The sequence below is a fragment of the Gopherus evgoodei genome, chromosome 1, assembly GCF_007399415.2.
Source record: "Gopherus evgoodei ecotype Sinaloan lineage chromosome 1, rGopEvg1_v1.p, whole genome shotgun sequence".
Taxonomy (NCBI): domain Eukaryota; kingdom Metazoa; phylum Chordata; order Testudines; family Testudinidae; genus Gopherus; species Gopherus evgoodei.
This window is the reverse complement of record NC_044322.1, coordinates 268,945,393-268,959,789: the sequence shown is the minus strand read 5'-3', so window position 1 is coordinate 268,959,789 and position 14,397 is coordinate 268,945,393. Positions and strand designations below refer to the sequence as shown.

The 14,397-nt window shown below is 51.2% G+C and overlaps 1 protein-coding gene across 2 annotated transcripts in view; it reads right to left on the bottom strand.

Annotated features, from left to right (window-relative positions):
• Positions 1-13,519, bottom strand: part of LOC115642148 (neutrophil cytosol factor 4-like) — a 31,033-nt gene extending 17,514 nt beyond the window's left edge. For both annotated transcript variants that reach the window (XR_003998168.1, XM_030545577.1), the window contains exons 1-7: positions 13,313-13,519; positions 9,601-9,685; positions 8,106-8,259; positions 7,715-7,785; positions 7,000-7,127; positions 5,931-5,988; positions 2,444-2,542 (exon numbers count right to left, since the gene is read on the bottom strand). Coding sequence is in view for 1 of the 2 variants with exons in the window: in XM_030545577.1 (XP_030401437.1) it covers positions 2,444-2,542; positions 5,931-5,988; positions 7,000-7,127; positions 7,715-7,785; positions 8,106-8,259; positions 9,601-9,685; positions 13,313-13,344 (627 nt within the window). In the remaining variant the exon portion in view is untranslated. The remainder of the gene's footprint in view (positions 1-2,443; positions 2,543-5,930; positions 5,989-6,999; positions 7,128-7,714; positions 7,786-8,105; positions 8,260-9,600; positions 9,686-13,312) is intronic.
• Positions 13,520-14,397: the final 878 nt, after the last annotated feature.

Sequence of the window (14,397 nt, the reverse complement as noted above, 5' to 3'; positions counted from 1 at the left end):
ATGCCAGGTGTCCCAGAGGGAGTGAACCTAACAGGCAATGATCAGGTGATCTCTCTCCTGCCATCCATCTCCATCCTCTGATGAACAGAGGCTAGGGACACCATTCTTTACCCATTCTGGCTAATAGCCATTTATGGACTTAGCCACCATGAATTTATCCAGTTCCCTTTTAAACATTGTTATAGTCCTAGCCTTCACAACCTCCTCAGGAAAGGAGTTCCACAAGTTGACTGTGCGCTGTGTGAAGAAGAACTTCCTTTTATTTGTTTTAAACCTGCTACCTATTAATTTCATTTGGTGACCCCTAGTTCTTGTATTGTGGAAATAAGTAAATAACTTTTCCTTATCCACTTTCTCCATATCACTCATGATTTTATATACCTCTATCATATCCCCCCTTAGTCTCCTCTTTTCCAAGCTGAAGAGGCCTAGCCTCTTTAATCTTTTCTTGTATGGGACCCTCTCCAAATCCCTAATCATTTTAGTTGCCCTTTTCTGAACCTTTTCTAGTGTAGAATATCTTTTTTGAGGTGAGGAGACCACATCTGTATGCAGTATTTGAGATGTGGGCGTACCATGGATTTATATAAGGGTAATAATATGTTCTCAGTCTTATTCTCTATCTCCTTTTTAATGATTCCTAACATCCTGATTGCTTTTTTGACTGCCTCTGCACACTGCGTGGACATCTTCAGAGAACTATCCACAATGACGCCAAGATCTTTTTCCTGACTCGTTGTAGCTAAATTAGCCCCCATCATATTGTATGTATAGTTGGGTTATTTTTTCCAGTGTGCATCACTTTACATTTATCCACATTTACATTTCATTTGCCCTCGCAGTGAGTTCCACAGGTTGACTGCGCGCTGTGTGAAGAAGTACTTCCTTTTGTTTTAAACCTGCTGCCTATTAATTTCATTGGATGACACCCCCCCCACCCAGTTCTTATGTTCTGCGAAGGGGTAACTAACATTTCCCTATGCATTTTCTCCACATCTTTTAAGATTTTATAGGCCTCAGCCATACCATCTCTTAAACATCGCTTTAGTCTAATCTCTCTTCATTTTTGTTGCCTTCCCCTGTACCCTTTCCATTTCTAATACATCTTTTTTGAGATGGGTTGACCAGAACTGCCTACAGTATTCCAGGTGTGGGCATATAATGGATTTATATAATATCATTATGATATTTTCTGTCTTATTATCTGTTTCTTTACTAGTGGTTCCTAACATTCGGTAGCTTTTTTGACTGCTGCTGCACACTGAGCAGATGTTTTTGAAGAACTATAAATAATGACTCCTATGATCTCTTTCTTGAGTGGTAACAGCTAATTTAGACCTTACCATTTTGGTATGTATAGTTAGGATTATATTTTCCAATGTGCCTTGCTTTGCATTTATCAACACTGAATTTCATCTGCTAACTTGTCTCCCAGTCACATAGTTCTGTGAAATCCCTTTGTAACTTCACAGTCAGCTTTGGACTTAACTATCTTGAGTAGTTTTGTATCATCTGCAAACTTTACCACCTCACTGTTTTACCCACTTTTCCAAATCATTTATGAATATGTTGAACATCACTGGTCACAGCAGAGATCCTTGGAGGACCCAGATATTTACCTCTCTCCACTGTGAAAGCTGACCATTTATTCCTATCCTTTGTTTCCTATCTTTTAACCAGTTATTAATCCATGAGAGGACTTTCCCTCATTATCCTATGGCTGTTTACTTTGCTTAAGAGCCTTTGATATAGGACCATGTCCAAGGCTTTCTGAGAGTCCAAGTACACTATATCAACATAATGAGATGAGTGCAGTGGAAGTGACCTGATGTTGTACCTGGAACAGGAATATTGGATTGGGTGGTTGGCTACAGACGGACTGGGGCAGTGTATGATATACAAACATCAGATACTTCCCCATGAAGGCTGTCCTCTTATAGAAAGCAGAGATACCATATCAGCAGATATCCTGCATGCTCCCGCAGCCCATTTTCATTACCTCCCCATAGTGTCCAAGTCCCCCCAAAACAGGGCAGTGCAGGTAGGGCTGGAGGGCAGCATGTCACAAGTAATGCAAACACAAGTGATCACATCTGAACAGGAGTTTCCTTCTCTTTTCTGTGGCCTGTGTGTGTGTGTTCTACTCACCTCTACGTACTCTAGCATGCACTATAGGCAAAGAGAGTACAAGTGAAACACAAGCGCCAGAGGAGAGGAAACCTAAAATTCAAACAGAGCCTAGAAAGAAAGGACCCTGGAATATGGAGATAGAAGCTTAATCCCAGATCCTCAAAATTATTTAGACTACTAATTTCCATTGAAATCACTGGAAGTTGGGAGTCTAAATACCTTTGAGGATCTGGGCCTTGGTCTCTCATGGACTAACGTTAGATGTACCCTGACAGCTCAGAAACTCGCATAGACCCAGTAACCTCGGTCTCACCTCTAGCCAATCTTTGTTGATCCTGCTGAGTAGATAGATCAAGTCTCCCTTTTTGAAGTTCAACTCCAGTGTACTGGTTCCAAGAAAGTCAAACAATGCCTGGGGGAAATGATCACCATTTCAGTGATAAATTCAGATTACAGAACTCTGCTTTCCTGCTTTTCCTGTCCGGCATATTCACAGGAAAAGGTTATTTCCCTGTAACTCACATTCTTGGGAGTATATTGCCTAATAGATCCCTGCTATTGAGATGCACACTGAGAGCTGGAGCAATCAGGAAAGCAGGGAGAGTTGGAGCAGCATGCACTTCCCATCACAGATCCAAATGTTTGTGCAAGGTCATATAGAGAACTAGAGCCCCAAGCCTCTCAGAACCTTTCTGCTATTCAAATAACAAATAAAGACTGAGAGGTCAGAAGATGGTGGTTCTCATAAAGGAGGATAGACACCGGAATCCCCTCTCACTAGTGACCAATATAAATAGCTCTTTAAACAGGCTTTTTATAAACTACATAAACTATAGTAACTATTAATGAAAAAAAGGGTACAGATTCAATGGAGAATGATTGATCCAAGAGCTGCTGTCTTCAGCAGTTGAAAAGGATCTCAGAGCAACTAAGCCCATAGTTTCTAATAGCCTTGCACTGAACATTCAGATCTTCCAGAGGGCAAAACCGTGGCCCAAACAATTTCTGCTTTTGAGACAATTCCGAGCTGCTAGTGCCCAGGGATGGAAGTGTGCATTCCCAGAGCAGGGCAGTTCAAAGGCAAAGTCTCACTAGAACCCCTCTGTTGCAGAATACGTTCTGGGTAAACCTTTCCATGGCATTTCCCCTTGGCTGCAGCCTCCTTTCCTTTGTGTAAGGGGACTTACTAAAACTCAGTGGAGGTGTTTTTGTTGGCTAGCTCCCAGCACCAAAAGAAAGGGGAAGGGTTGATGGGAAATCAGGACCCTGAAACTGACAGTGCTCAGGAACAATGGAGAGAGGCCAGTGCTCCAGGTCAGCCTGATTGACAGAGCAGGCAGGCTAATCAGGGAGTCAGGAAGCCAAGAGGCCCTGCAGGCCAGACTTGGATGGGGATTGTAACCCCGACGGGGCGGGAGCAATGCCGGGAAGAAAGGTCCTGACAACTAGAGCCTGAGTGCATGTGGCCACCGCTAGAGCAAGTGTCCGACTTGCAGCATCCCTGCAGCACAGCCAGGGCCTGAGAAGGAGGCCTGGGACTTGTGAGGAAGAGACTGAACTTCCCTGACATCCAGAGATGCTGGTTGTGACGTCCCCGTGCCATAGAGCAGGGTGACGGGTTTTCCTTTAACCTTTTCCATTTTTCCTTATTTTTTAAATTGATTGCTGTTTAATCAATTGTATTTGCTTTGAATGTATGTAATGATCAGTGGGTCAGGGAAGCGTCCAGTGCAGAGAGAACACCCTGGAGTGGGGACACCCTAGCCCCTGCCCTAAGTGACTATGACAAGGTAGGGGGTTGAGCCCCCCAGGAATCCTGGGCTCAGCCTTGTTGGGATTACAAGGACTCTGCCACACAGGAGAGTGGAAGGGGAGCCCTCGAGGTCAGGCAGGGAGCAAGGACTCAGATCCTTTCACTAGCCCACTTCACAAGCGTAGTGTGTAAGCCAGGAAAGTTCCCCACAATAGCAGGACCATTCCCCCACTTACATAATATGTAGGGCCTCTTGACTGTGGGCATCTCCCTGCACTGGGTCTGCTGCCCAGGGTCCCTCCTTGCTCTCCCCAGCTGCTCACTGCACTCGGCTCCAGACTGCTCCAGCTCCAGCTCCCTGGACTGCTTCTCTGGCCCCTCTGGCTCTGTTTGCTACTGCTCTGCTCCCAGGACAGGTCTTCTCTGTGGGCTGTTTCTGTGACTCTGCTCCCAGCACTGACCTGCTTCCTGGGCTGCTTTTCTGGCCCCTCTGGCTGACACAGCTCTGCTCCCAGCAGCTCAGCTTGAGCCTCTGCTTTTTCCTTAGCTCGGCCCCACTCCGTCTGACCCAGGCAATTCCAGCTCACATGGAAGACCAGATCTGCTCCCCAGGCCTCTTCACTCCCTGATTAACCTGCCCGTTCTGTCAATCAGGCTGACCTGGAGCATTGGCCTCTCTCCATTGTTCCTGGGGACTGTCAGTCTCAGGGTCCTGATTTCCCGTCAACCCTTCCCCTTTTGGTACTGGGAGCTAGCCGACCAGAACATCCCCACTGAGTTTTAGTAAGGGGACAAAAAAGAAGCTTAGTGTTTCTCTTAAGAAGGGCCTCCCAAACCAGCTTCAGAGTGCAAGTATCTTGTGTCTTGACAGAGGGAAATAATCACTTCAGCTCAGGAAAACTCTGAGCCGCCTCTGCTTGTTCAAACAGGAAAGTACAGGCTTCTAGCCGCATGCCCTGGAGAGAGCCAACTTCCTGTTAGTGACAGAAAGGAATACAGTCAGCCTTACAAATACCCAACAGGAGCTGGGGCTGAGGAAGGAGTGTCAACTCTTCTTTCCCAAAGCCAGGAAAGATTCTTTTTAAATCAGCCGGAAACATCCAAATCGCCATCAAATGGCAGAGTCAAAATCTTGTATCAAACAAGTTTTTTACCCAATTAAAAGGGGCGGGGGCAGGAACTTGCCATCCCCTTTGTTCTTCTCCTTCTTTTCCCTTTGCTCTTCCTATTTTCCATGTATCTTCCTAGATTTTGAGTGTATCTTTCCCAGTGCCCAACTTTTTCCTAGGACTATGAACTCTTTAAGTGTTCCCCCTTTCATGAGGTTTCATTTTATTGAAAGGCTCTCTTTTCCCCCAACCTCCTCTCTCCTCATGAAATGTCTTGTCTTATTCAGCCTTGTCCCATCTACTTCTACCTTCCGTGTTTTATCTCTCTCCCTCCTTTCCCCCACTCTTTCATGTTCTCCCCCCCACACACACAATTTCCATTTGTAAGAGCTTCCCCTTCTCAGCTTAGGACTTGAGGACTGGATTTTCCTCACTCTTCTAGTCCTGGTGATGAGAATGCCGCAGGCCCTGATTCAGAGCATTTAAGCACGTGCTTATCTTACAGAAAGTAATGGGACTTAAGTACATACTTCAGGCTAAGCATATGCTTAAGTGCTTTGCTGAATCAGAGCCTGAGAGTGAGTCTGTGGGTGACCCCCTCTAAATGCGGAAAAGTGGGCAGTGAGTTCTCTATGTTCTGTCATTTCTGAGATTCAGCTCATATTGATCCTTCAATAAGACCCTCCTGTTATTCAACTGGGAGGGGGAGTCAGTCTCTATATATCTTCAGTCCTCTGCTTCACCTCATACTGGTCTCTCCTACTCTTCCCCTCTCCCGCACTGGAGTGAGAAGAATTTCCTATCTATGCTTATTCCATTTTCCCTCCTCCCCCAACATATGAACCTCTCCCAAGAAGGACACAGATGTAATAAGAGAGATCCCTGAGTGGAAAAGCAGCTTTGTTTACAACCTGCTACTTGCTGCACAGGGTACCCACCTCAGCCCGTGGGGCTGCCATGCGGTCAAAACCAGGCGCCTGGTGCGCAATGCTTTTGCTGCAAAGGAAGGAGACAACGGGAAGGTAAACACCCCTTTCTAGTGGTAAGAAAAGTAGCTGAATAGCACAGTCTTTGCTTCCTCACCCTCTAGAAGGCAGGTGATCCAAGTCACAAGTCACTTTACAAAGCACCAGAGTATCTGTGCACGAAGTGCGAGTCAAGCAAATAGATGCGGACACAACTACATTAAGCCCAGGGTTCTCAGCTCTGGTGTGTCGCAGTAGCAAACACTCCCTGGCAAAGCCCTCTGCTGAGCACAGAGGGGAATTCAAACCATGTACTCAGAATCTTAGACCTCCCTTACCAACCCCGCTCTGGAGGAATTCCTCCCTCCCGCTGCTCAGAGCGGGGAAGTCAGACTTGCCCTGGGGACTCTGGGGGGCTAGTTAGTTCCCTTGGAAAAATCTCAGCCTTAAGGATTGTGTTAATGCAATCCAGGCCTTCACACACACATGCTGCTGGTTGAGAGGGGAATTCAATCTCCTTTGTTCTATGCAGCACAGCTCTCCTGTGGGATCCCAGTGCTGCTCTGGAGGATAGGCCCCTGCTCAGGTGAGGCATGGGGACCAACTGAGTCTCCACATTCATTTAAGATCTGATCCAACTGCTATTGAGGTCAATGGCAAAACTCCCATTGACTTCAGCAGTGCAGGATCACGCTCCCAACCCTGGCCTGCCCACACCACACACAGCTCCCTACAGAGATCACTGGTACAGAGTCATTAGCGCAATGAGTAGGGCACCATTTGAAAACAGTGCCGATGGCCTTTCAGCATTTCCCTTGCCTTAGACAGAATGCAGCCTGTATACTGCAGGGTTTTTAGTTACTGGGGGTGGGAACAGTCCAGTTTATATGGCACAGACAAGCAGTAGGGCAGGACTTGACTGACTTATTTGGGGGACACGCTGGGACTCTCCAATTCCCTCTCCCCAAAGGGCGGTGAAGACAAGGGGCTGGGCACCCTCCCTTCGAGCAGGGACCCAGGAGGAAACACATCAGAGGCTTACACTCGGCGAGTGCGTGGGCGAAGCCGCCGCAGCCCCTTCGGCACCTGCTCGCAGTCAAACTCCGACTGGTAGAAAAACAGTCGTAAGTCTTCATCCATCAGCACCCAGCTGGGCAGGCAGAGCAGCTTCTGTGTCAGGGGAGGCAAGGGGGCAGAGTAACAGCAGTGGTAGAGATCCACCCTGTATGTTACCTGGGTAATGGAAACACCTCTCCAATCTACCGACACACAGAGGAGGTGCATCACTGTCAGAAATCTCCCTGCTAAGTGGGACAGGGTTGAGCAGCCTCTGGTTTTGCCTCTATTCACTGCTGGCCTTGGCCAATGTGTTGCCAGTGTGCCTTATTTACTCCAGGGACATTCACCCTCTTCCTGTCATCCCCAAACCCGGGAATCACAGAGATCCCTGTGGGGAGAGGGCAGAGCTGGGCAGCGGAAGGCTCCCCATTACTGCCTATCAGACCATCAGCTGCTGCAGGCCCCAGTCAGCCACTCATTTAATACAGGGCCCATAATCAATCTGCACACGAAGGAGTTCTCTCCCCAGTGTTATGGTGCCTCGGGAAAGTAGGGTGTCGCAGGGTGAACGCCATAAAGAGAGCCAGGTACCCCCTGCTGGGGTGGACATAGCTATCCAAGATGGTTTCAAATGGGACCTATCCAAAGCATTGACTCTGTATGCCCACAGCAACCTCAGCTCTAAGCTGAAGCTTTACCTTCATGTAAATATTGAGGATAGGGATCCGGCTCTCCGCAATCTCCTTTTTTGCACCAACATAAACTTTTCCTGGAAAGCACAAAACCAACAAACCAGAAGAGTTACCAAACAGAAAATAGGAAGGAAGCAACATGCCAGTAACAACCAGGACAAGAAATACAGGAGAAAGGATTTCCAGCTTTCTACATGTCAGTGTCCCCTGCTGGAGGAGATCCCTCCGCCACTGCACCTGCACTGATCTCTACAACACCCATTGCTGGGAACTGGTTCTCACAGCCAGCACTCCGGCATCCTTCCCTACAATGAGCTCCACTAGGAGAAGCTTGGATTGGAATATCTACTAAGGATGTCTGGGAGCAGACACGGGGCTGCGTTCGACAACAGCCTACCTGGCAACACGGGGAGGGTGAAGGCAAAGGTATTGCTTTTGTTCTCTGCCCCATATCTCTCCTCTAGCTTGCTATGCAGGGCGTAGAACTGGCGGTACCGGCGGAAGATCAAGTATCTGCCACCTCCTTTTGTCTTCACCTCAATGACAAACACCTGAAGGGGAAGAGGGAGTGAGGGTCACATGCATACCTAATAAGATCAACAGAGTGCAAGTGAGGCACACAGCAGGTGCATATAGCCCGCCGTCCACTGTCTGGGCTGTTTTCTCAGGAGGCTGAAGTTGAAGGTAAGCCTTCTGTTAAGAACCTGGCATTTTGGGTGCTATAAAATAATAACCACGCCAGGCTGATTTTGCCTGTGTCCCCAGGTTTCCCATGGATCACGTCACTGTGACTGTTTCCTACCACACCATCATGCGAACAGCAAACCTGGGAGGATTTGAGGCATTAGATAATGCTAACAATAAAACTTTACTCTCCTATAACACCTTCCATCAGAGAGCAGGACACCACTTTATGACTGCCACTTGACAGATGAGGAAATTAATGCCCCAGGAGATTAAAGATAATATTTTCAAGCTTGGGTGCCTTGGATATCTTAAATCCACATTTAGGCCCCTAATTTAAGGTCCTGGTTTTCAGAGGTCGCAAGCACCCATAACTCTCGCTGACTTGACACGCACAAGTTTGAACATTCTGGCCTAGGAGCCTTGTCCATGGTCATGCAGCAAGTCAGTGACAGAGTTAGAAACAGTGCCCAGATTTCCTGACTCCAGGTCCCCTGCTCCAACCACCATACAGTACTCTCGCCCATTTCCCAAACAGATTGGTTTGCTGTGATTAATGGACGGCCTGATTTCCAAGCATTGAACTCTGTGCCAAGTGGCACCCAGATACTGCCAGCAGACTTAAGCAGATAGCAGCCAAGATTTATTGCAACTGAGTCTAAACTGTGCAGTCCCTCAGTGAGAGATCGGTGGTCAATACCTCTGGCAAGAGGAGCCTACCCTGCAGAGGGCACACTGAGCAGGCCTCACTCACTCTTCGCACATCTCACACCCCTCCTTCCCTCCCATTCTCCTCCCTGGTGCTCCAGTGATTCACTGTCCAGATCTGACATCCTCTTCTGTGGAGGAGGGAGCTTCCTAATTTGCATGTGCCAAGATGGGCTATTCCCTGTCAGATTCTCTATCCCCCTATCCCCATTGAATCTCCTAAACAAGGCTATGGAAAGACTTAGGAAACAGGCAGTGTCAAAGAGCCCATCAATGTCAGACCACACCCACAGGTACTTGGATTGTCAGAGTGCACCCATGACAGACACCTCTCCATTCCAGAGGAAGGCAGGCCCCACCCAACAACATGGAGACCGGAAGGCTGTATAGGCAGCAGGCCCCGCCTAGCGGCATCAGGCCAGGCAGGTTGCATCCTATTTCCCTGACCCAATGCTGAGCCAGTCACACCTGTGAGCACAAGGAGAGAGTCTCTCTCTTACATAGTAACTGGTGAAGCCGCTCTTCTCTTGGGCATCTGCAATGTTAGCGGAGACAGGCACCTCATTTGGAAGCTGGTCAAAGTCACTGAAAGGCAAGAGAAAAAAAAAGCTGGGTTACTACAGCTGGTGTTGGCCACTGGCACAAGCGAACTAATGGCTCCATGTAACCTCTGCAACTCCTGGGCTGGTCCTATCACCCTCGCAGGCAGTAGAGCCAGGGTAGGGAGGCAACATCTTGCTGCCAGGCACCAGACAGCAACAGAAGCAAGAAGAAGGCAACTCATGCCCTGATTTCCCTCTTTCTGGAAGCCTGGGGCCCCACAAACGGCAAGGATGACTGTATAGACCTCTGAGATCTGATTTTCAGGGGCACTGAATACGTACAACTCCAACAGAAATCAGTGAGAGCTCTGGGTATGCAGTGAGTCTGAAAATCAGCCCCCGTGCTCTAAGGTCCAGCCACACCAGCAGGTCTACACACCAAAGGGTCTGGCTTAGCGCACTTTTGCTGGCAGATAACATTGTCCCGGGGCACATTCTTGACCATCCTACAGTGTCTAGAAAACTTGCTGTAAGGGGACTGTTGGCCTCTTTCTGAAACTTAGTGGGGTTTTTGGTTGGCCTTCTCCCAGGATCATAAGAAAGGGGAAAGGCTAATGAGAAATCAAGACCCTGAGATTCACAGTCCTCAGGACCAATGGGGAGAGGCCAGTGCTCCAGGTCAGCCTGATTGATGAGGCAAACAAGCCAATGAGAGAGTCAAGAGCATGGGGTCCTGTCCTTCTCAGTGTGAGCTGGAGCGGCCTGTCCAGAAGGGCAGAGCTAAGGAGAGAGCAGCAGCCAGAGCCTGAGAGGGGTTAGAGGAGCAGCCCGGGGAGCTGAGCTGGAGGCAGAGCAGTAGCAGAGCTGGGGCTGGGGCTGGGGCTGGAGCTGGAGCTGAGGCAGAGTGGTGGAGCTGGAGCTGAGGCTGGAGCAGTCCAGAGCCGGGTGCAGTGAGCAGCTGGGGAAGAATGAGGGGGATCCTAGGCAGCAGGCCCAATACAGGGAGAAACCCTCAGCCAAGAGACTCTGCAGGCCAGACTTGAAGAGGGATCATAACCCTGACAAGGGGGGCTGATGCTGAGAAGAAGGGTCCTGCTGCCTAGAGCCTGAGTGCATGTGGCCACCACCAGAGCAAGTATCCAACCCGCAGCATCCCTGTAGCACAGCCAGAGCCTGAGGAGGAGCCTGGGACGTGTGAGGAACAGACTGAACTTCCCTTACATTCCAGAGACAGTGTTTGTGATGTCCCCATGCCACAGAGCAGGGTGACAGGTTTTTCTTTAACCTTTCCCAATTCTTACTAATTTTTTTTAATTGATTGCTGTTTAATAAATTGTATTTGCTTTGAACGATATGCAATGGTCAGTGGGTCAGGGAAGCATCCAGAGCAGAAAGAGCACCCCAGAGTGGGGACACCCTAGCCCCCCATGTATCTTGGGCCCAGCCTTGTTGGGGTTACGAGGACTCTGCCACATGGGAGAGCGGAAGGGGAGCCCTTGAGGTCAGGCAGGCCTCTGGATAAAGGGAGTGGGAGTGAGGACTCAGATCCTTCTGCTAGCTAAGTCCACTGGGGTAATGTATAAGCCAGGAAAGTTCCTCACAATAGCTGGACCATTCCTCCCCTTACATTAGGATAATAATTATAGACCAGTCTGCCTTGGCCTAAGGTGAGCACAGGCACCTATCTCACTTCTGTCTGTATACACAAATAGTAATGGGCTCACAGGTCTGACCAGATCATTTTCACCTTCTTTTCAGGCCCTTCTCTGCCCAACCCCCTTGATAAAAACAGAGAAGTGCAAATTCATTTGCCTCAGTCACATGCCACAACGTGAGAGCTCTCTGTGTGTTAATCCTGAAGTAAAAGTGCTGGAGAAGGAAGTGGAGGAGCAGTGGGAATGGGGAAAAGATGGTTTCCAGTTCTAGCAAATGGAATATTTTCCCACTCCGCAAAGACTATGGAAGGGGCATCAGTTCACCGTTCCGCCATCAGACCCCAGAACAAGGGGCCTCTGGCAGTGGAGAGTCCACTCAGAAGGGCGTTATAGTGGTGGAAGTTGCCCACAATCCCTTGCTCTGCTGGAGTTACTCAGCACCACTCCAAACTTGGGAGGCGCCACCACTTGCTGTTAAACCAGCCACGGGATGTGCCGAAGCCAGGGCCAGTGCAACCATTTAGGCGGACTAGGCGGTTGCCTAGAGCGCTGAGATTTGGGGGTGCCAAAAAGTGCCCCCCAATTTTTTTTAAATGGTTGAGCAGCCGCTGCTGCTGGGACAGAGAGGGAGTCTGAGCTGCCAGCGGCAGCCGGCAGCCTAGGCGGTCCCCCGGGTCAGGGCGCCCCCGCGGCAGCCCGCAGCCCAGGGTGTTCCCCGGGTCAGGGCGCCGCCGTGGCAGCCGGCAGCCCAGGGGGTCCTCCCAGTCAGGGCGCTGCCACAGCAGCTGGCAGCCCAGGGAGTCCCCTGGGTCAGCACGCCGTTGCCTGCAGCCCAGGGCTTCCTCTGGGTCAGCGCGCCAGCAGGGCCACCCAGAGAGGGGGGCAAGAGGGGCAATTTTCCCCAGGCCCCACAGGGGCCCCCACGAGAGTTTTTCGAGGCCCCTGGAGCGGGGTCCTTCACTCGCTCTGGGAGCCCCGGAAAACTCTCGCAGGGCCCGGGCCCCTGGAGCTTCTGCTCCCGGTCCTCGCTGGCGGGGGGTCTTTCCGCTCCGGGGCAGAAGGACCCCCCGCCGGTGAAGTACCGCCGAAGCAGGACCTGCTGCCGACATGCAGCCCGGTCTTCGGCAGTAATTCGGCGGCGGGGGGCCCTTCCGCTCTGGGACCAGTCGCCAAAGGGCTCCGGAGACCCCCGGCGGGGGCCCTCCGCCACAGAATTACCGCTGAAGATCCAGCTGCACTTCGGCAGCTGGTCCCGCTTCGGCGGCAATTCGGCGGTGGGGGGGCCCCGCGGTGGGTCTCTGGGGCACTTCGGTGGCGGGTCCCGGAGCGTAAGGGCCCCCCGCCACCGAATTACCGCCAAAGTGGGGGCCCCCCCGCTGCCGAAGACCCCAGGCCCCCGGAATCCTCTGGGCAGCCCTGGCGTGCTGCTGGCAACCCAGGGAGGTCTCCTGGGTCAGCACGCCGCTGCCAGCAGCTGCCAGCCCAGGGGTTCCACTGCACAGTCCTGCTTGGAGAGGATGCGGAGCAGAGGTGAGCTGGGGTGGGGAGGTACCGCAGGGCTCCTCAGGCCAGGGGGTGGGGAGCTGCCACGGGGGCGGGCGTCACACTTCAGGGCAGGGGAGGGTGGGGAGCTGCTGCAGGGCTGGGGGGGGCGCAAGGTGGAAGTGTTGCCTAGGGCGCAAAACTTCCTTGCACCGGCCCTGGCCGAAGCTGTCCCAGCCTGCCTTTGCTGTGGAGCCCCAGCTGCAGTTTACAGTTGTCTCCCCTGGTGGAACTGCAGGGAGGACAAAGAGGCAAATACCCGCTGCCCTCCCTGGATGGGGAGCCTTCCATGGGGCCCCTGATAGCACCAGGGGGGCTATTCCTATTTAAAAACTGAGGGCTCCCGCACGCACAAAGGAAGCCGAATGTTTTGGTGGCTGCAGCCACACCCAGGCAGTGTCTCTTCAAAGAGGCCTGTGTTCAAGCAAAAGGGAAGGAGCAGAGTGGTAACGCAGTGTGTCTGGGGAACTCACCTCTTGTCTCGCAGCTGACGGGGAAGAGACATCCTTTCAGCTCCTTGGGGTCCAGGTGAGCCACAGAAGGGACCAGCCCTTTCTCTCCTCTAGTGGACTGGGAGCAAACAGGGCCCCACTCCTCTGGCTCGTTAGTCTGGATGTACTGGGAACCCTCTGCAGGGCCTCAGGGATCTCACTCTGAATACATCAGTGTTAGCCTCTCGTTTCCCGCCCCCACCAGATTGAGGAAGTGCTACCGAAAGAGAGCCGTAAGCAGGGCAGCTTTGTGATTGCAGCATGTTTGGCGAAACTGCCCTCCCCGCCTCCCCATGTTAGAGAAGTGAAAGGCAGACTGTCAAATGGGAACGATGAGCCTGACTCCCTATTGCCAGGTACCACACAGAAACTGCTGCCCCCGTGCAAAGGGACTGTCACAAGCTACCAGGCCGGTAGCGTTTCACACTGTCTTTGCACTGGTGTCCCTTCCTGCAGAGTGCAGAGCAATGGAGAATCAGGCCCAGTAAAAACACCAGGGCAAGGCTGACTGGCATCATGCAGAAATCTGGATCTCAGGGGTGGCAAAAAAGCAGTTCATCTCCCCACCTCCCCACTTGCCTCTCTGTATAATGACACGTATCACCCAGAGAACACAGTTGGGCCTAGGTTTTGTGCGGCTCTGTGTGAAATAATCCATGAGGGGTCTGTCCAGCTCCCTTTCACTGATGTCCAAACTCCCACACATCCCTGTATCCACAGCACTCCTCCTCCCTGCCTGTGACCCCCTCAGGCTATAGAAAATCCCTCACCTCTGAGAGAGGCTCTGTGGCTCCTGGGGACTCTCCCTTATATGGCCAGGAGATGGAGCCAAAGTGCCAGCTTTCCAAGCAAGGGTTGGAAGAGCTGTTACGAAATTCACCCCCTGTCACAGCCCTTGGGCGCCAGATTCAAACGGGATCATGGACAGGGAACCAGCGGGATGGGGCCCGGGATGATGGGTCGATGGGAGTGAGAAGTGGGACCATTAAAGGCAGGGATTACATGCAAGCTGCATAGGCCTAAAGCAGCAATTGCTGCTGAGACTCCTAGCCACAAGGATTCCTGTC